A 22,969-nucleotide genomic window follows, 5' to 3' on the forward strand; every position below is an offset into this window, starting at 1 on the left:
CATCTTCTTTTAATACTTCCTGGATCATTTAACATTCTGCCGAAAGCATCCTTGATTATAGCAACTGTAGGTTTGAATTTGTTCTTCAGTTCCTTGAGCTTAAGAAATGCTGAGCGAGTCCGGCCCTTTTGATTTTCTGACTCTAGCTCCTTGCACACATTTCATTGTAGTATTTTGCTTTGTCATTCCAAGCTGCCTTTTGGAATCTTCTGTTCAGCTCTTTAGTATCTTGAATTCTTCCTTGCAGCCCTAAACCCTGCTCTATTCTGTGCCAATCTTATTGTCTCTGACACATCTACCTTCATTACCCCAGTCACTGAATCAATCCATCTCTTGAGCTGTCCCTTTACCCTCCCAAGCAGCTTCAGAAGCCTTGCCTCCAATTCTCACCTAGTCTCACCCTCTCTAGGATGGACTTGTTTGTTCTCCTAGCAGTCCATGTATATTCAACACTCTTCTCCAGCACCACAGCTCAAAGGCATCCATTTTTCTTCTATCATCTTTAGTCATTGTCCTGCTTTCTGATGCATAGCAAGTAATTGCAAAGACTATGGCCTGGATCAGGCACATCTTAGTCTCCATAATGATATTGTTGATCTTCAGTACTTTGGAGAGGTCTCTGACTGCAAACTTTCCCAGTGTAATTCATCTTTGATTTCCTGACTGCTAGTACCAAGAGTGTTGATTATGGAGCCAAGCAAATTAAGGCTGTCAACAGTCTCAATCACTTCACCATCTATCATGATGTTGCCAATCAGCCCAGTGGTGAGAATCTTTGTTTTCTTGATGTTGAGCTTCAATCCGTATTGAAGACTATAGTCCTCAACCTTCTGCAGCAAGTTCTTCAGGTCTTCCTCAGCTGCAGCAAGCAGGGTTGTGTTACCTGCATAAGGCAGATTGTTGATGAGTCTTCCTCTAATCCTGATGCCACATTTATCCTCACAGAGCCCAGCCTCCTTAGATAATCTGTTCTATATACAGATTGAAAACGTATGGAGATAGGACACATTCCTGGCATACACCCTTCTGTCCGGAGCAATTAGGAGAAGGAAAATGGGAGAGGGCTGGAGGTCTCAGAGAAGTTCCTGAGATCTCCTCAGGGTCACCTAGCCACACAGTAGAGTCAGCACTGGACTGGGGTCTCCTGGTGGCACTGCCACCAGGTCCTGACAGTTAAGTCACCAAATGCTCCATGGGAGAAGGATAGGCAATCTCTTTCTGTGGGATTTATAGCTTTGTAAAGGCCTTGGAGGGTGAGCTATGAGTCAGTTCCAACCAGACAAGTTTGAGTTTGAGTCTCAGCCACTTAAACCCAAACTCCACACGTGGCCAAACCCATGGCCCTCCCCTTGACCTTTCTCTGGCTTTCCCACTCTGCACGAGCCCTGCTGCCTACACAGGGCCTTTGCACTTACTTTGATCTCTCTGTCCAGCATATTCTTTCTAAGCGTATTTCCACGGCATCCTCCTTCTAACTCTTAAAGCCTCCACAGAAAACACAACTGTCCAGAAAGGCCTTCCTTGACCATCTAGACTAGGATTCTATTCCTCCCCACCTACTCCCCAACACAGTTAATCTCCTCCTTTATTTCCCCTTCAACACACTATATTTGTTTCCTGCTTTGCCTCTCTTCCCCAAAGCCCACGCTGTCTGTCTCATCCCTCATTGTTTCCCAGTCCTAGTCCCAGCACTGTGCCCAGCTCACAGCAGTCAGCAAATAACTATTTGCCGTTGAATGCATAAATGAACCATCCTCTCCCCAGAGAGAACTGCGGGCTGCGTTCCTTTTGGGAAAGGCTTTTCTTTTCAGCTCCCCTTGTCCCTAGAATACAGCTCTCCCCTGTACTGGAACCGGCTGGCACAGAAATGTCATTATCAGCCCCTTCCTTATCAGCTTTACCACACCCCCACCTCTGTGCCCCACCCCAGGCTGGCACCGTGAGTCACCCAGAGAGAAGAGGCAAGGGTGGGGAAGGCTGGTGGGAAGGCAGGTCTTTGTTCCTGCTCCACCAGAAACAAGTCAACCAAAGGTGGTGAGGCTGAATGAATGCAGATCTGCAGCTCGGCTTACACAATCCCATACTGGCAAGAAGAGGCTACGGCAAAAGGTGGAGGCGGAAGAGAAAAGCTTTTCTTGGGAATTCTGTTTGCTTGTCTACGAATCAGGGTGTTAGAAGGCTCTCCAGTGTCTTTCTGTGGCTACTGTCCTGATTCTCTGGACTTTAAAGGCCTCATGGGGACTTGGGAGGGAAAGACCTTTCTGTGCCTGAAGCGTGGCCCCATCAAAATGAGGTGCTGATCGGCTCTGACAGCCCATTAGATATGGTTGACCAGTTCTCCTGTCTGAACACTGTCCAACTTTCAGGCTGAGTTTTACTACTTTCTAGAGCAAGAGGAAAGGGACCTGCTTGACTAATCAAGCACAACCTCTCCCCATCTCCAAAACAGGAAATAAAATGACATGTATATACATGTATAACAAGATATGCAAATGGATGTCCATCAACTGCACCAGTGGTTTTTCTCCCAGTGGCAGAATCAAAGATTATGGTTTTGGCCTCACTACACTTTCTTGAATAACTTGATTTTTTTTTGGGGGGGGCAACCCAACACTACGTGAACATATTATATTCACAACACAATAAAGCTCTTTCAAAAGTTAAAAAAAATTCTGCTAGAAACGGAATTCTTTTTCATCTAAACTTGCTTTTCCATCTAATTTCATCTAATGCTTTGCTAGGAGAGCAGGTATCTGGATCCCTTCAGAAAAGGCTGCCCCTCGCCAACACCAAGGAGGAAGGGAGATGGCAGACGAGGAGGGTAAAGGTCACGGGAATGCAGCGAGGAAACTGGAGTCAGGCAGCCTGCGTCCTGATCTCAGCCTGTCAGAAAGATTGCACTCGTGGCCGTCTTCTAAGTCTGTGTGTAGCTGCTGAACGCCTCGAAAAACAAAGACAGAAGACCAGAAAGCCCTTAGGTGGTTGGCATGGTGCTGACTGTGAGTCAAATACTGCTCCAAACTTTTCTTAAACTCCACGTCTGCTTCATTTTCTCAGCAAACAGTAGGTACTGATAGGCTACATCTCGCAGATAAGACAATGGAGGCTCATGGGAGTTAAATGCTTAAGTCACACAAAGCCCTAAATGCTAGAGTTGCGATCTGATCTAGATAAACTCTCTTAAATCATTCCACTTGACAGAAATATGAGGAATCACAGATCAGAATATGAAAACTGGCCAATCTTTAGGGAAATAGACTGGGGAAAAGTAACTGCCTATGATAGTTATTGCCTCCACCACCTCCGGAGCCCTGGCATCCTTTCCCACCTGGGAAACCTGACCTATTGTCAGAGTAATGGGCTTACTGCTTTCTAGAAAGCCAGGGCTTAATGAGCAGCCCAAGCCCACTTTGTAAATTTAGAGGCCTCAGCAAGTTTGACCAACTGCTGGCTACATAATTAACGAGGTCTCTGCCCCAGGTACCCTTGTCTCAAAGTCCCAACTATGATGTGCAGACTGGGACGGGGCCCCCACAATGTAGCCAGACTTCCCTGACCACCTACAGGGTGCTCAGTATTCAGAGGCGACACTCTTGCACTCCAGAGCCCACAGTACACCAGGGAACACAGTCACGTAACCAGATCTTCAGGATCCCCTGTAGTCTATGCTAAAATTAGTAGTGTGTCCCCAGTAGGCTGAGGGTGCATGTGTCAGAATGATTCACCCTGTTTGCCAAGTGCCTCTGAGTGAGCTCATTTATAATGGAGACATCTGACTGACGCACTGGAACAAGTGCTGGGCTGGGAACGTGGAGACTGGGGGCTCTGCCCAGCACTGCTGAGTGACCCTGAAACAGATCCTCTTTGGAAGCAAGAAAGTCCCCAAGCGTGGGAGAGGCCAGAAGAAGGTCTCCATAGGAGACCATTTTTAGTAGTTCTAGGTGGTTAAAAACATTTGACTATGTGGATCAAAACAAACTGTGGGGAACATCTCAAAGAAAGGGAATTCCAGAACACTGAGGCAAAACCTGTGCATGAACCAAGAAGCAGTCCTTCGAACAGAACAAGGACACACTGCCTGATGCGTGTCGGGGTTGGATCTTTTCACCACACTTACTCACTCCATATGCTGAGCAAGTAATCTGAGAAGCTGGATAATATTAAGAAGAAATTCACCAAAGGGTCAGCTATGAGTTGGTTCCAAAGGCAATGGATTTGAGTTGAGTTTTTCTGATGACATTGGGCAAATCCGCTGCAAAAGACGTCTTTAAACTGTTCAAAAGCAATGCTGTCACTTTGAGGACTGAGGTGTTCCTGATCCAAGCCACTTTTTCAATCACTTTATATGTATGCAAAAGCTGGACAATGAATACAGAAGATTAAAGAATAACTGATTGTTTTAATCATGATGTTGGTGAAGAAGATACCATGGGCTGGTGGAAAAATTAACTGGTCTTGGAGAAAATACAGTCAGAATTCTCCTTAGAAGGGTAAATGAGATTTCATTTCGCACACTTTTTGACATGTTATCTGAAGGGATCAAGTCTTGGAGAAAAATATTATGTCTGGAAAAGTAGGGGGTCAGAGAAAAGAGCAAGACCCTCAATGAGATGGACCGACATGGTGGTTACAGCTATTCGTCCAGATACAGCAATGATGGGGAGGAGTGTGAAGGGCTGGGCTTCTGTTGTACATAAAGTCTTGATGGGTTGGAACTGACTTCCCAGCACTTAACAGTAACAACACGTCAAAAGTGACTTGCAGACTGAGAACAGTATTACTTGTTCAATCCCCTCTCAGTCTTTCACATTAAGAAGCAAACTGCAATTGGTGTACCAGTTTGTCTTAACATCTTAACACACTTTCTTTTTAACAAAGAAGGATTGACCTCAAGGTCACAGCCTTCAGCAAGCAACAAGTGCTTATTAGCATTTAGAAGCATTGTTTTCTTTTCCCTTTAATGTGTTTACTAACTTCTACATGTTATAAATGATAAGGGTTATCCATGGTTAACACCCCGTTGATAATAGGTAGTGGCATAATGCCTCCTTTTAAAACTGTTTTAAAAGTGAGTCTGTTTAAAGAAATATATTACTCAAATAACATAACAATTGGTACACCCTCTATTTAAAGCAATTTAGCAACATGCGTAAAAATTTAAAACAAGCATACATACAAAACAGACTGAGCAATCCTATACTGTGTTACAACAGGGACTATACTGGTGAGACAAGGCAGTGGCTGAACAGGGAGTCAGAGAGCCTAAGGAAAGCTTCCAGGCACTGCTAACCTTTCTGTTGGTTGATGTGGACGCTGATTTTGAAGATGTGTTCACTTGGTGAAAATAAATCCAGCTGTGGACACTTGTGATGTGCACATTTCTGTGAATAATGAAGACCAGAAAGATTCAACACCTTTGAATGGCTGTATTGGAGAAGAGGACCGACTATCGCATGAACTGAAAAAAAAAAAAATCCAACCAAATTGTCTTTAAGGAAGTGAAACCAGAGTGCTCCTCAGAGGTAAGGAGAGTGGAACTTCACCCCACATACTAGGTTATCAAAATACGTCGTTGGAAAAAGACATCTTACTAGGAAAGGTAGAGAAAAGCGAAGACGACTTTCAATGAGGCAGATAGACAAAGTGACGGTGACAGTGGCCTTGAGATGGCAGAGACTGTGAGGATGGACAGGATAGGGGAGGTTCCCATCTGTGGTTCCTAGGGTCCCTAACAGTCATCCTTGACTTGACAGGCACTTAACAACAACAGTAAATATTTACATGTCCATTAACCCAATTAACCCTTTAAAGTCATTTCTTCCAGACATTACCCTATAAACACGCCCACCCACTAAAAAATCACTGCCCTCAAGCCAATTCCAACTAATAACAATTCTCTGTAGGATTTCTGAAGCTGTCAATCTAACTAGGAACAGGCTATCTCATCTTTCTCCAGAGAAGAAACTGGAGCAGGTAGATCTGAACTGGTGATTTTTCAGTTGTTGTTGTTAAGTGCCATCAAGTCACAGGCGACTCATAGCGACCCTATGAAGGAGAGTCCTCAACACTTGGGTGCCTTTCATCCTCTCTCCAGGTTCATAGGGTTTCCGGAGGCAAGCTATTATGGAAGTGGATGCCACTCCTGCTTCCAAGCTTGTTTTAATCAGGGAGCTCCGCCCCACTCTCTGTCCGCATTGGGTAACCAGCCATTAACGCATTTGACACATCAGTGTCACAGTGTTCAGTCTCACAGCAACCACAAGTGACCGCTGTACGGCAACTTGTACACCAGGGCTATACGAGCTAGAGGAATGTCTGAACAAAAACAATGAGAGACAGGCCCAAGGGCCGCGGATTAAAAGTCACCCATCTTTGGCTTGGTAGAATCGCTTTCTGTCCACTCGGCCAGCTATCTCTCTCTCTCTGGATTTTTCAGTTAGCAGCCTAAAATATAACCTGCTATGTTGTTGCTGTTGTTAGGTGTCGTCGAGTCCATTACGAGCCCTATGAAAAATAGACCTGAACCCTGTTCTAGCCTGCCTGTGCTATCCTCACACTTCCTGACACTCTACAGCCTGTTGCAGCAATCACCATGTCAATCCACCTGGGTGAGGGTCTTTCTATACTATGGGTAAAATGGCATGCAAAGATATTCAGTACAGCAAGCACTGTACTCAGTAACAAAAACAAACAAACAAAAAAATGGAAACAGCCTACACATTCAGCTAGGAGCTGATTAAACAAATTGTGGCATTGCCTACAAGGATGTCTACGTGGTTGTTAAACAGAACAAGGTAGCCTCTGGCAGATAGCCACAATTTATATGGATTTAAATGTAAGTAGAAATGTAAGGGGCTAAATTATGTACAATATTCTCCCTTATGGGAAGGGGATTTATTGTGTGCTATCAAATCAATTCCAGTTCTCAGAGAGCCGACAGAGTAGAACTGCCTCATATGGTTGTTGTTATATGCCATGGAGTCGACTATAAGTCTTAGTGATTTCCTATAATCTTTACAGCAGCAAAGAACATGAATTTTTCCCCTATGGTGCTGCAGGTGGATTTGAACCACCAATTTTTTTTGGTTAGCAGACAAGCACTTACTTAATTAACTTGTTTGCCCTTAACCAACTACACCAGAAGGGTTCTTTGGGATAAAATATATGCACATGTTTGTGTCTAGGACATGCACAGGCTGTCTCAGCAAAGAGGTACACGAAACGCTTAAGGGGGCCCCTTTGTACAGGGGAGACCAGGGGAGAGGAGAGGACTAATTACTAGACTACCCTTTTGTACTTTCAAACTTCATGCCATGTCCATACATTTCCTGTTCAATGATAATTTTTAAAGTATTATAGAGGCACTTTAAGATAAGTCAAGGTTTTAAAAGAAAAATAAACAGAAAATAGTAAGTACTGGAGAACACGTGAAGAGCTCTCCCCCACCTCTGATGGAAAACAAAATGGCCCAGTGTTGTGTAAAATAGTCTAGAAATTCCTCAAAAACCTAAAGGCAGAACTGCTACGGGGTTTCCAAGTTTGTAAATCTTTGTGGGAGGAGTCATCCCATCTGTCTCCTGTATAGTAACAGCTGGATTTGAACTGCCAGCCTTTTGGTCAGCAGCCCAACATGTAATAACTTACACCATCAGAAGTCTTTATGTGAGTAGGTATTTATGTATGTGTGAATATACACAGGTAGCATATGTATATGCATTTATGTGACAATATGCACTTACGCTTGTGCATACAATAAAGCACATAGGATATACAGTTCTGGGTGCTTCTCAGACATAAACAAATACCTGGTAGGATTTAAGAGATCCGTAGCATAGTCTCTTTTTAAATTTGAGTGAAATTAGGTAGTTTTTCATGTAATCATTTATAGATACTGTTTTATAATTTTAATTACGATTGACTAATATAACTTATTTACTACAATCACTAACCAAACATTCTTGTCATTGCCTTTTCTTTCACCCAACTTATCTATTTACTAATTTTTACTTCCCTCTTCCTCCCTTCTCATCTCTATTAACCCTCTAAGATGTATTCTGTGTATACACTTTTCCTTAGCATTGTATAGCCCTAGTGTGTCCACTTGCTGTACAGAGGTGACTTGTGGTTGCTGTGAAGCCTAACACCTTGACACTGATTAGTCAAATGTGAGAAAGGTTACCCATGGTGGACAGTGTTTGGTGGCACCCCCCAATTAAAACAAGGTTGGAAGCAGGAGTGGCATCCACTTCCGTAAATAGCTTGCCTCCAGAAACCCTATGAACCTGGAGAAAGGATGAAAGTCACGCACGCAAGTGTCGAGGACTTTCGTTCATAGGGTCTCTATGAGTCACCTACTCGATGGCACTTAACAACAACACACTAGAATCAGGAAGCTTTGGTGCCTTAGTGGTAAGGAATTGTGCTGCCAAGACCAAAGGTATATGGTTTGAATCTACCAGCTGCTCCATGGGAGAAAGATGGACAGTCTCCTCCCATGAGATTTACTGCCTCCAAAAACCTGCTACAGGGTCAGCTGTGCTTAGTTTCCAACTCGACCGTATACAACAATAACAATATACCAAAACTATCCTTTTATGACTGACGTCACTCAATATAATTTGCTCCAGATTCATGCATGTCTTTTGTAGTATTTGAATCCTTGATTGTTTTAGTGATGCTTAATACTCCATTGTGTGAATGTACTAGTTTATTTAGTCATTTGTCTGTTAATGAACATTTGGGTGGTTTTCAACTCTTTGCTGTTATATATGTTGTTGCAATAAACATGGGTGTGTGTCAGTTTGTGTCACAGTTCTTAATTCTTTGGGATATCTGGTTGTGAGATTGTACTATTGTCTCTTATTTTAATTATTATTATTTTAACACAGTTCACAGAAAGGTTGGGTTTTCATTCATCCATTATTGCACATTTTGCCCTCGCCTTCTCTTCCCCTTCCCTCGTCCACTCTGCAATACCTTCTGCTCCAGATTATTGTCTCTTCAGACATCTCACTCAGACTAGCACAACATGGTTTGTAAATTATAATCTACATGCTAGCTTGATGGGTAGTATCTGAGGTCTACAAGTTTAAGAGCAGCTCCCCCAAAACAAGTATTCTCATCCAGAGTAAAGGGAAAACAGGAACCAAAAACTCAAAGAAGAAAAAAGTCTGCAAATAGTCTCAACCAACTATGACCTCATCTACCCTGAGACTAGAAGAACTAGATGATGCCCAGCTACCAAGATGGACCATTTTTAACTGTTGTTTGTTGTGTACCGTAGAGTCAGAACCAAACCACAGCTGACCCTCCAGCGAGTTTTCAGAGGCAGTTAATCATACGGGAGGAGACTGTCCATCCTTCTTCCGTAGAGCAGTTGGTGGCTTCGAAACACGTGCCTTCGGGATTACAATGCAGCTTCTTGCCACTAGGCAAGAAAATTGGGAACTAGAATTGCTGCTCTACCTCACACACACCAAAAAAATCCTGCTGGACTGGCTGAGAGAAAGACCTCTGAGACGAAGATCTGCCCTTACATACTTTATATCTTCACCCACACTAACCCCTGTCGCTAAACTGGTTCAAAAAATAGTATCACCCATAAGAATTGTACTTTAAGCATTACCTATATGAGGCCACACAGTAAACAATGAATTGAAACAAAAGTGAGGCTATAAGGAGACAAAGGAACGAAATGAAAGGAAACAGGACAGAAATGTGAATGTTCACATATTGTGAAGAATATAACCAGTGTCTCTGAACAACTTGTGTAAAAACTGTAAACTGCTGAGTAAATCTTCACCCAAAACACAATAATATACTCTTTAAAAAAATAAAGTCTTACAAAAGATGGTAGTTGTGGTAAAATTTATGACCACTTCCAGACAAGAAAATTGACATAAAGTGTTAGCACTCTGAGCTTAGAAAGTAAGCAACCCTTGGCCTCATTCCTCCTCCCGAGAGATGGCACCACAGAAAATGTGCTTTCCTGTAAATGGTTTCCAATTAGCAGCAAACCCGGCTTAGGACAAATTACTTACACTAGGCCTCTGCCCTACAGTCCGGCTCTAGCACTTAGCTCTGCCCTGGCTGAGTTAGCAGGTCCCTGAGTTCTTGGTCTGAGTGGGGAGACTTTTAAGGCAAAATCTTTTCAAGGAATGGAAGTCAAGGCTTTGCTAATGCAACTCAATTGGGTGGAGGGAAGGTACAGGTTCTGAGTTCCTCCCTGTTCTGAGAGATGGAAAGTATGAAGCAAAGGGTGGGCTTCTCTGGGGGCTGAAGAGGGCAGTGACAGGATAAGGCCTTAAAAATGCCAATTCTACTTTCTTTCATATGGAACTCTGCTTGATACACCCAATGTCAGCTCCCCAAATCACTAACCATGAAAACAATCAAATGAAATAGACAAGGCAGGGTGTAAGCGATACGGTTATAGATTGAGAAAATATACCTTCAAGAAGAGACGGGTCCATGAACACACGAGAGGAAGGCGTAAAGCCAGAAACATAACCACCACCTTCTGACCCCTGGTCTTCCTTAGTCTTCCCACAATCCCATTCATCAACCTTGACTAAAACTAGACAAGCAGAAAATGCCAGAATCAGAATTAAATCGATGTTCATCTGCCACCATGTTCATCTAGTCCAGTTGCTCTCAACCCCACTGCACACTAAAATCACCTGGGAGCGTGTATAGGTACAGTCCCAGGGATCCATTCCAGAGCAACTGATACTAAATCCTCTAAAGGTGAGTGAGAGCAAGCACCAGTACTTTTTAGGATTTAGCACCAGTAGTTTAGGAGGATTTTTTCGATGGTGGTGGGTTTTCTTAACAGTCCAATTGATAGGATGCAGGCTTGGGGTAGGAACCACTGGATTATGGCTCCAATCGCCCCATCTCAATCCCTCCATGGAACTTCCAACACCAGTTCTTGCATCATTTCCCTTCTCTGCCCTGCTCCCAATACTCATCTCTCTTTCACATTACTTGGAGAACTGGACTAGAGCTGGGCTCAGACTTTTCAAGGTGGTTAGTCTTGAGTAACTCTGTTAAGACCTCTAAAGCCCAGAACAGGGAAATGACTTGTCTAAGATTTCCCAGTGAGTCAGTAGCTAAGAATAAGAACTTGAATTTCCTGCCCACCAGGTGCATCACACTCACCAGATGGGCTACATGGGAAGTTAGGTTTTGATGGCAGATTGGCAGCTCCTGCTAGTAGAATAAGTAGAACAAGGGGGTCAGAGAGGAGTGTGAGGAGGAGATCAGGAAAGCAGATGACAGGAACAGCTGGGAATGATGTCACTAACCCTGACGAGCATCAAGCCTCAGGTCCCCTGGCAAGTCTGCCCTGTGATTGACTAGGGGCAGGGGACTTTTCTAGACTTGTGTTGTTGTTATGTGCTCTCAAGTTGCCTGTGATTCATAGAGACCCTATGTAGAGGCCCTAAACCATGCCCTATCCTGTGCCAATCTCATTGTCTCTGACACGCCTACCCCCATTACCCTAGTCACGGAAACAATCCATCTCATCAAGGGTCTTCCTCTCCTGCTCTGTCCCTCCATCCTCCCAAGTATGACATCCCTCTCCAAGGACTGGTCCCTCCTTGCAACATGTCCAAAGTATGTCAGATGGAGCTTCAGAATCCTTGCCTCCAAGGAGCAGCCTGGTTTAACCCTCTCTAGGTCAAACCTGTTCATTCTCTTAGCAGTCCATGGTATATTCAATACTCTTCTCCAACACCAAAGCTCAAAGGTATCAATTCTCCTTCTGTCATCCCTAGTCATTGTCCAACTCTCTGATGCATAGCAACTAATTGCAAAGACCATGCCATGTATCAGGTGCATCTTAGTCTCCAGATTGACGTCTTTGTTCTTCAGTACTTTAGAGAGGTTTCTAACTGCAGACCTTCCCATCTAGCAGGGCTAAAACTGGTATGTGGAAAGATGCCCCCATTTCTAGGTGAAGACTTTTCCAGTCTGAATTCCTATAAATAAACCCAGTGTCTTGGTGTTGCTTATACTTCAGACTTACACAGGGTACAACTTCCTTGCTGACAACAGTAACAACGGCCCACACTCAGGGATACCTTACCCAAAAAGCAAGGTGGGCACATGCTTGGGGCACCCACAAATCAGGGCACCAGCAAAGACCCACAGTGATGCAGCAGATATGAAACAAGCGAAAGCCAGAATGACCATGGAAAGGATCTAGCAGGAATGAAACTCAATGAAATCACTGATATATTTTTTTTATAAATTCTGTACATGGTAACAATCATATCCTAGAACAATTGGATATAACCTAAAATTCTGTTCTCTCTTATCATCCTCATGAGAACGTGCCCACTGTATGATAAGCACATGACCCATGGCCTATCTGATCCTGTACAAACTGAACCAGAATATGTCTTCAGATTGAACCCCTTGTATTTGTATACTAATCTTTGTAACCACTCTCACTCCATCAGGTATCAGCAATAGTCCAGTGGTCTGTAAAGACACGGCATCAAGGGATGGAAAATGACTATGCACATTTTTAAGTATATGCACATTTTCATCTCAAGATGAAACAGTGGTCTGTGAAGGGTTCATTAACAAACATTGTGGCACAAGCAAATGAAATTATGTACAATGGCCAGGTACGTGCTATTTCTTTCAACTCTCTCAGACCTAAAGAACAAAATTAGATGTTCCAATTGACTGATTTTAGCTTATTGATTTTAAAATATGTTTGTCCTAACATCTAAATTTGAGTGTAAATTTTTACAAATGTTATTTCTTCTCATTTGTTCAAATTTGTTTGCTTTATTAGTAGTAATAGTAGTAGTAAGTAGTTGTTGTTGTTGTTATTGTTGATTGCCTTCAAGTCAAACACAACTCATAGCGACCCTATGAACAAAAGGCCTTGATGCCCCTCTACAACTATCGACATGTATCAAAGTCCACAGAGTTTCAGGAGGCATATTGTTTAGGAAGTGCATGCCACTCCTGCTTCCAATTTTTTAGTAGAGCCAAAAGTTTTAAAAGTAGCATAGTTTTATATATAGGTAAAAATAAAACAGGCTATGAAAAGGAAGGATTTCTAAATCTCTAAAAGCAACTACAAAATTAATGTCCTTTCTGAAAACCTAACGAATCAGAAGAGACTTCTCTTATTGAATATGCACATTTAATGACTGAGAGTCATTGCACTAGTACAGCTAATGCTGAAATTCATAACAGCAATAAAAATATAATAGAATTTAGAACAAATTTTGCTCCATTTATTGCTGCAAGTAAAAAACAATAATCTGTAGAAAGTGAAACCATTATAGGTTTTCAAATTTGTCATAACTACAGATCCCATAAAGAATAGAAATACAGGTGATGCTTTGTGGAATAATTTTACTTTCAATGACGTAAATTATTTTCTCAAAAGTGAGCCAAGTAATTATCACCATCACAGTGGATCATCTGAAAATTATTATTGAAATGTTCTTGATGGTTAAAAAACCAAGGTCCTATTGTGAGACTATATCCCTAGGATATGAGACGAATGGTGAAAATAATGAGAGTGAATATTTTATTCTTCATCAATTCACTCAATATATTGTTTTGTGTATAAACTATTCAGTTCTAAGTAATCTCATTCTTGATTTGCTACAGCTGGATTTAGCTATTGATACAAGTTGAATATGTAACCATGAAACAATTCAATTCACAGAGAATATATTTAAACCGAAAACATGGTTTTGGCTTAATTTATGGCTGGAAACACAAATTAATGGAGAATGTCAGTATTGAAGAGCTATTTTGCAACCATAGCAGTCACTGAATGTGAAGTATACTTCTGAGGAAGAAATGAAGTGTTTTTGTTCCCCGTAAAATGGAAATTTCTTAGGTTTACTTGAACTTGTTCAGGTTGACCCATTTTAAGTAGGTCACATCTCAAAAATATGGTCAAACAAGAAAGGACAACTCATATATATATATAATGTCTATAACATTTGAAGAATTAATAAATTAAATAAGTGACAGAATTTGATCAACTGTTTTCAACAAAATAAGTTTAGCTCAGTATTTCGAACTGTCTGTGGTTTCCACTCCTAATCTTTCTCATGTAGATCAGCTAAGTATTATGTTAAGATTCATAGTTCCAGAAGAAGGGATCAGCTTTTTTTTTTATTCAATTCAAATTTTACTCCATCCCCCCTGCTACAACGTGTGTCTGTGTGCATGACCCCCACCCCAGGCCCCTCGAGGATCTGCACATGCTTCCACCGTATGAGTTTCTGTGCATGTGTGCCTGCCCAATCCTCTTTTTTTTTTCTTTTTTTAAAATTTTATTTAAATTTATTATTAATTTCAGTAAAAATTTACAGAGGCTTTGGATTTCCATTCATTCATTGTTGCACTTTTCTCCCCTCCCAACCCTCCCCCCTAGTATTCTACCCTTTTGGAAAAGTAAAAGAAAAATTCTTTCATTGTTTTACAAACCCTCCCCCCAGGTCCATTCCACTATGTGGCCTTCACTCTGGTCTCCTGTCATGACAAAAATACCTAATTACATATCCCTTTTAAACAGTTTTCTCCCTCATCTGTTTCAGTGCAGTATACATTACTGAGCCCGTCTTTCTCAGTCTCCCCCTAGCCCCGAAGTCAGTTCTGTTTTACAACAGTGGCACCATGCAGTATTTGTCCTTTTGTGACTGAGATACTTCACTCAGCATAATGTCCTCCAGAGTCACCCACTTTGAATAAAATTGCATAAGTTCCTTATTTTTCAATGCAGCATAATATTCCATTGTGTGAATATACCGCAGCTTCTCTAAAGGGATCATCTTTTAAGCAACACTACATTGCTGTTATGTACTTTTGAGTTGGAATCAGTCCATAGCTGACCCTCCAGCAGGTTTTCAGAGGCAGTGTGTCTCATGGGAGGAGATAACCCATCTTTCACCCATGGAACCCCCGGTGGATTCAAACCATGTGCCTTCTGGTTGGCAGCACAGCTCCTGACTACTAGGTCACCAGAGCTTCCTCTGAGCAACACCATAGGCTGAGATAATTTATGAAAACCAGATATATAGCCTTAAAATAGAATGTGGGTCTAAATGCTCAAAGCACGCTCTACCCCACGTAAGACTTGTTACAAAAATGCATATGAATGGACCTTTACGTTCTAAGGGACCCAAGTCATGTCAGTGCTAACAAAAGTCAATGCACAATGGCAGAATTCATGTACCAGTTGTCCTCTAGGAGCTTTGGTGCCTAATGATGTCTAAAGAAAATGGGAAACTCCCTCAGCCACCTGAAGGACAGTGTTGAAGGACAGCAATGAATCAAAAAAGAAATAAAAAAGGAAATCCATAATCCCTCTCCCTAACTGATTTAAGCAATCTTCATTTTTCACAGTTCATTTCTTAGCTATGTTTTATAGACCTTAAAGTACTGGACAGGAATGGACAACTTATCTTAAGGTACTGTAACTTTTGTCCACTTGATATATGTCATTGCATTTTAAAAAAAAGTGTCTCTAATGGATAGGAAACCTATCAAACAGTTTATCACAATGACTATCTTAAAAAGTCATCCTGGTGAAGAAATTACAAATCAAGTACTACACTTATTCTGTTAAGCCTGCAAAATTGAATTTCCTAACTGCAGAAGCCAGTCCTATGACATGCTGCCAGTACGTCAGGGAATTATATAAAGGCATGTAATGGAAAATTTTAGAACATAATCAATAAGCCATTTTTGTACCATGTGCAGTAGATTATCACCCAGAAGTGGCTGATTTTTTTTCCTACTGTTCAGTTACTCAACATATTTTTTTGCAGCCTATACTCATGAATGGGCAGTTCTTAAAGTACATTTCAGCAATAATCAAGTATTATATTTTTTTAATACACGCTGAGAAGTGCATTCTGTAGCAACAAGTGTAGCTCTGGAATCAAAACTTAGATTTTCTAGATACTTTTGAGAATTTGCTGAAGACCATACACAAATAGGATATACCAAAAGAGAAGCTGAAGCATTATCAACAAAATACAAACACTAGAAGGTGTATTTACATTGTTTATGTGGAATAATATTTTGCAGCATTTTCATCAGATGCATGACTCAGAAGTAAATGTAAAGACAAGAACAGAGCTCTATCAGTCATCAATAGGTTATTAACAGAACTTTTAAAGATTCAGAAAATGTAGCAAAAACAAATATTGTCAAATACTGATTATCAAGCCAATCACTGTTGCAGAAACATTAGGAACAAGCAATTAATGGTAGAAGTGCTCCAGCAGTATTACTTAGTGTCAAAGATAAGTGTTGTCAAAGGCAGTATACAGTAAGGTAATGGTAAGCACAGGAACACTAAAGAAAAGGAAGACACAAAGAGGAATCCACTCATTGTTTTCGAGTCAGAACTGACATAGCTCATCCTTCAGGGGATTTTAAGACACTGTAATTTGTATGGGAAAAGACTACCCATCTTCCTCCTATGGACCTGCTGGCAGATTCAAATATCTCACCTTTGGGTCAGCAGTGCAACTCTCTACCAATAAGGCCAACAGAACTCCCTAGAGAGTTAAATATAGATTAATGGAAATCAGATTTATAGGAAGGAAGTAGCGAAAGTGAAATTACATTTGTAAGTATAACTAATGTTCCAGAACAAAACATGCATGAATGATTGAATGGAAAAATTAACTTGCTTTATAAACTTTCATTCAAATCACAGTGGGTTTTTAATTTATTTTCAAATCACAGTTTTTAAAAAGAAGAGAAAGATCCATTTTGCATCACCATGTACTACAATCACCATTGACATACTCAAATCTTGCATGAAAAGGAGGACTTAAAAGTATATGCATTTCTTTCAAATAGATTTTCCTTCTGGCACATAACAACAACAACAATAAACCTAACTTTGTCTATGCCTGATGAAGATTGCAAGAAGGCCTCCAGGAAACTAATGCAGGCTTATCCCAATGAGTTAAATGCAAACTTTTATAGAGAAGTGCAACAATTTCATTTTTACATAAGAACTAAGTTTACAGATTCAAGAAGGACAAATTTTACTCATGTAGATATGAGTCATGATTCTATAAGAGAAGAAAAAGTACAATGTGTTTTTCCCAGTGTTGGAATTACTTTGCATATTACTAACTTTAATGATCACAACTATGTAACACAATGCTCATTTTTATCCCTAAAGACACTCACTCCCCCTCAATGTGCAGTAATAATTCAAGAAAGGCTTCATTCATTACTCTTACTATGCATGAAAACAGATATTGTTCAGCAGTTTAATATTACAAAATTATTGAAGAATCTGTAAGCCCAAAGAACAAAAACGTTTTAAATTTTCACATTAGAGATGCAAAGTTTATTTTAAGATAAAATACTGTATTTTGTTACAATAAGGAATTTCTAAATGTTAAATTTTCTTTTAGAACATCCTTTTATTAATTCATTTATAATTATAGCATTTATTATGAAATAACTTTGGGTTTACTGGATTTAGCTAACAATCAGTTGTGTAGGGGTAGGAAGCCTCTTGTTTATGTCAATCAGGACCTGGTGGGCAGGCCTTTATATTTAAAAGTTGATTGAGTCCTCAGGCCTGCAGCCCCCTGTTAATTGTATTTGGGAAGAACATGTAGTGAGGAGAGACCAGTCCTTGGAGAGGGACATCATGCTTGGGAGGGTGGAGGGACGGCGCAGGAGAGGATGGCCCTCTATGAGGTGGATTGATTCAGTGACTGGGTTAATTGGGATGGGAGTGTCAGAGACAGTGCGATTGGCACAGGACAGAGCGGAGTTTAGGGCTGTTGTACATAGGGTCGCTATGAGTCGCAGGCGACTCGACGGCACATAACAACAACAACAACACAGCACTAGTCTGTCAGTTTGCTGTACTGAGAGAACTTGGGATTGCTGTCATACTGAACACTGTGCCACTGGTGTGTCAAATGCCATATGGGTAGACAGGGTTTCATAGAGCTCTCAGATTAAGACAGGTTTGGAAGCAGGATTGGTATGCACTCCCTAAACAACATGCCTTTGGAAACTCTATGAACATTAGAGAATTGACAATAGTTATAGAATAGGGTTCAGATCTTTTGTTCATAGGGTCACTATGAGTCATGCTCAACTCAATGGCACTTAACAACAATAATAATAACAACAACAACAGAAGTGAAGTGTGCATTCGTTAAAGTAAAATCTGTACAAGTCAATATTTCTTCACAGGAAATCAACAGATTTTTACACTGAAAGTTAAATAAATTCACAGGATCATTTTCTTTGTTGTAAAATATATGGAATATTCTTTTTGCAGGAAATGTGGTACATACCACAAATCTTAATACCCCACATCCTCTGAAATTCTATAATCCAATTCATGCCATCCCATTGGAATTACATAGTGATTCTATGCAATTCATTTTGGCATTCAACCACTAAAAATGCAGTTGCATTAAAAAACAATCACAGATAGCTCATACATGTTTGGTATTTGAGAGCTCTCTGGGCTTAGTGGTAAGGTGTTGCACCGCCCACTCCAAGACACACAGTCTGAATCCACCTGTTGCTCCGCAGGAAAAAGATGAGCAATCTCTTCCCAGGAGATTTACAGCCTCTGAAAATCTATTGGAAGGTCAACTAGTAGTCTGTTTCAGCTCGATGTGTGTGTGTGTGTGTGTGTTGTGTGTAATTTAATATACCCTTTTCCATTGTAGTGTGTGCACAAAGGAAGGAGCCCAACAGTATCAGTGTTTAAGATTCTCCTTAATCCAGCCTTTCTCACATTTCTTAATCTCTTCACTGATTCATACTAAATACTCTTTCATTAATCCCCACAACCACCCTGAGTTAAATAGATTTATTGCCTCGTTTTGCAGCTGAAGAAACTATAGTTTTAAGAGATTTCAGTAACTTCCTCAAAATCTCGCAGCTAGAAGGAGCAGGATTCGAAGCTAACCCAAATTACAATCACTACTACTGTCTACCTCAAATCGGAAGAGGACCTAAATAAAGCCCAGAGGCAGTGAACCGTTACTGAGCACCTGGCAACAGCCTGAGACCTCCGCGGGCTCGATCTGGTAGAACCCCTGCAACCAAGCATCCTTCCTCCACCAACGAGGAAACCAAAGAGCAAAGAAGTCTTGTTCAGCGGCAGCTGGTCAGTAAGTAAGGGGGACAGGAGCCAGAATCCAGGATTCCTGACACAGGCCACTAAGACCGACCACTTTTTGCACAGACTGATTGATGTGGGAGGCACAATCCAGGCACCTCCCAGGCGTGATAGGAGCGCCGGGCGCGGGGAACTGCGGGCTGTTCAATCGGTGGACGCACGCCACCTTGCAGGTGCACACAGGTGAGCCACCTGGTGCACAGACGCCAATGGGCTCTCAAGTTCCTCGCAGGCGAGGTTTGGGCAGCCTCATCTCCTTGTCCCGAAAGCAGAATGGGACAAAGGGTCAGGAGTCAGCTCCCCGAGCCCACCTGGAAGGGCCAGTTCCAACTCCACCTCCTGCCCGGGTTCAGTGTGGGTGCTGCGGAGAGAATGTGCCCCACCCCCAAGTCCCCGGGCCCTGCTGCGGTAACTCACCCAGAACACGGTGGAGTAAGTGATGAGCGAGAACTTGAGCCAGAGGTAGGAGAGCCGCGCGCAGTAGCGCACCTGCTCCGAGTCCCCACGGGGCATCGTGGGCGATCCCCGCGCGGGGCTCGGGACTCCCAGGGACCCAGCTGGGTGCCTCCGCCGCGCGCGCGGCCACACCGGCGTCTGCCCAGCCCCGGCCCCACCACCAGCGCTCTCTGCCGGATGGACACCCGCGCGCCGCAATCACTACCCCGCGGGGGCGCGGCCAGCACCGGTGGCCAATGGGAGCGAAGCGGCCGTCAGGCCCTGGGAGGGGACTGCCGGGGGCGGGGCTGCAGCCCTGAACCCCAGAGTAGGCTTTGAAGCCAGGGGAGGGGGTGAGAGCTTTGCAAACCAGCTTGGGGTGCACTCTGGAAAGAGTGGTGCTAACAGCGCAGAGCGGACCTATGGCAGAGAGTGAGCGAGTGAGCGTGCGAGTTCAGGAGAAGCAGAAATTGCTGCTTAAATGGGAGCTTTGCACTGTTTTCAGAAAGGAAGGATGTGAGGAAAGAAGGGAAGGATATTATGAAGAAAGGTTATGGTCAAGGTGTTCAAAATGGCAAGTGAGTGTGCAGAATATATAGATGAAACAAGTAAGTGACATTGCTCAACCTGAAGGTTCGGGGTAGCAGGCCCACTGCGTCTGGGAAGATGCTGGGGCCCAGATGAGGGTAAGAAGGGGTATCCATAAAACTGGCGTCTGGAGTTTTCCCAGGTAGTAGATCTGCAATTGGAAATCTTCCAAAAGAGCTCGGGAATATGGGTGGGAAACCCTTTCTCTGAGTCCTGGTGATGTCAAGCTCAGCCCCCATGGGCCTCCTCTGGGAAGCCCTCCTCCACATGCATTCCTAGGACAAGACCAGACCGTGTGGCTCCCTAGTCCCTGTACACCGACAGCTGAGTGTGACCAAGTCTCTCTCTTGCTGGGTGGTCCTCTCTGATACAGCCTCGAGGTTGGTCGTGTCTGTCTTCCGTGCTTGACATCCAGGGCCTTGTTGGCTGGTTGGTTTTATTTAGGTCCTGTGGGATCAGCTACTACCAATAGGGATCCTATTGACAACAGATAGAAACCATCCTCACAATCTCTGCCATGCTGGGCCCCTTATTGTCATCTCACTGTGTCAGTCCATCTTGTTGAGGGTCTTGCCCTCTAGGGATGACTGTTTTTCCCAGCATGATGTCTTTTCCCATTGCTGTTGTTATTGCCGTTTGTTGTTGCTGTTATGTGCCATTGAGTTGCCAGCGACCTTATGTACAACAGCTCTGAAGCCTACCCTGTCCTGAGCCAGCCTCACTCACTGACTCTAACACACCTACCCCATTGCCCCAGTTCCCATATCAATCCATCTCATCGGGGTTCTTCCTCTCCTGCGTTGTCCCTCCACCCTTCCAACCATAATGTCCTTCTACAAAGACCCATCCCTCCTGGCCACGTGCTCAAAGTAAATGAGGCAGAGCTTCAAAATCTTAGCATCCAAGAAGAAACTTGGTTTCACCCTTTCCAAGACCGACCAATTTGTTTTCTTGGAAGTCCATGGTATATTCAAGACTCTTCTCCAGCACCACAACTCAAAGACATCGATTCTTCTTCTGTCATCCTTAGTCATTGTCCAGCTTGCTATGCTTTTTCCATTACCATCTGCTATTTCCCTTACTTCCCTGACCTAGCTTATCCTGAGGCTCGGGATCCAAACAATCTGTGTTTGAGTAATCTATGATTAAAAACTATAGCCCAAGGGAGCTCTGGTGGACTAGTGGCAAGAAGCAGAGCTGCAATCCTGAAGGTGTGTGGTTAGAATCCACAAGATGCTCTGCAGGAGGAGGAGCAATCTCCTCCTTTAAGAGTTGAATCAGATTAGAGGGTGTACACACACACACACACACACACACACAGCCAAAAAACTGTGGCCCAAAGGTCAGGAGCACTAGCCAGTGCTGGGTGGGGTCCCTGATGGTGATTCTAGGAATGACAGTCATGTTCAAGTCAGAATCAAAAGACTTAGGAGCTCAGGTTTTACACACATACCCAGAGATACTCTCTCTCTCTCTCTCTCTCTCTCTCTCTCACACACACACACACACACACACACTGAACCAGCCAGGTTCAGACCCTAACCCTGGACCCCCAGGAGGAAGAGGAAGGTTAGGGTTGGGGAAGGAGTCTAGGCCCTAACTGGAAGGTTAAAAGGAGGACAGTTTCCTCACACAGAAAGAGTGAGCAAAGGTGTTTGTGAAGGGGGAAGGAAAAAGACTCAGGAACTGCTGCAAGTTACTGCCAAAAGGTTGACTGAGGGCTAAGAACACATTTTTACAAAAAGCTTGATGACACACTCCTTGGCTGTTGCACTACTAACCGGAGGTCTATGGTATCCTGCAGTTTGAAACCACCACACTCTCTGGATGAAAAAGATGAGCAGCCTCTTCCCCTTATGCTTCACAGACTGGGAAAGCCAACAGAGGGTCACTTTGGGTCAGGATCTTCCCAGTGTCACCTCAGCGAGATGGACAGGCCAATGACTGTGACAATGCACTTCAGTGTGGCAGAGATGGTGAGGATGGCACAAGGTAGGGCAAGGTTGAGTCTAGAAAACAGATCACCAGACTGTCAAAATGGTCTTTTCTGGCTTTAAGGAGGACCACCTCTTACATCTTCATAGGGATCCAGGGACCTCACCCAGTTCTGCAGAGCAAGCCTCACAGCCCTCTCCTGGCAGCAGAGAAGCAAGCAGCTCCCTCCAACCTCTAGGTTAGCTTGGCCCCTGGTTCTCGGAATGCTAGCCTTTTCCCCTCTCCCTAGGGTTTGCCTCCTCATCCCTGAGTACAGCTAGCTTCCTCCCCTATTCCTCATGATCTAACCAATTGTCCCTTGGTTCAGGCTTTCACTCAAGCCTCCCTAACTTGATGATTGTCTCACATCTTTCAGATTTTCCCTAATGACACCTTACAGTGCAGTGAATCACTTGCATGGCCCCCCTAGCCATAGTCTTTGTAAATCCCAGCAAATGACTGGATGGGCCATACACATGAAGTGCTTATGGCCCACTAAGGGTACTGAACAACTTGTTAGTAATAGAGAATGTAAATAAGATGCACGTGGGGTCATGGAAATAGTGTGTATGGATCTCTAATAATGGAATTGGTCCATTTTACCATCGTAATGGGCTTTAAAATTAATCATCTCAAGGATGGAAAGGACTCCCTGATTGCCAAGGAAGAAGAGCCAGGAGTGCAGGATTGGGGCAGATCCTTTGTATCTGGGGTCCTTCAAGCCTCCTAGAAGAGAGAGAGAGAGAGAGAGAGAGAGAGAGAGAGAGAGAGAGAAAGAAGAAGAAGAAGAAGAAGAAG

The 22,969-nt window shown here is 43.0% G+C and overlaps 1 protein-coding gene across 1 annotated transcript in view; it reads right to left on the reverse strand.

Annotated features, from left to right (window-relative positions):
* The window catches only part of TSPAN15 (tetraspanin 15), an 81,664-nt gene extending 61,862 nt beyond the window's left edge, over nt 1-19,802 (reverse strand). Inside the window, exon 1 of the mRNA XM_006888994.1 lies at nt 19,592-19,802. Within this exon, the coding sequence (XP_006889056.1) occupies nt 19,592-19,687 (96 nt within the window). The 5' untranslated portion in view covers nt 19,688-19,802. The remainder of the gene's footprint in view (nt 1-19,591) is intronic.
* Between the last annotated feature and the right edge of the window lie 3,167 nt (nt 19,803-22,969).

This window comes from Elephantulus edwardii, unplaced genomic scaffold (assembly GCF_000299155.1).
Source record: "Elephantulus edwardii isolate Elephantulus edwardi_28Jun2011 unplaced genomic scaffold, EleEdw1.0 scaffold00074, whole genome shotgun sequence".
Taxonomy (NCBI): domain Eukaryota; kingdom Metazoa; phylum Chordata; class Mammalia; order Macroscelidea; family Macroscelididae; genus Elephantulus; species Elephantulus edwardii.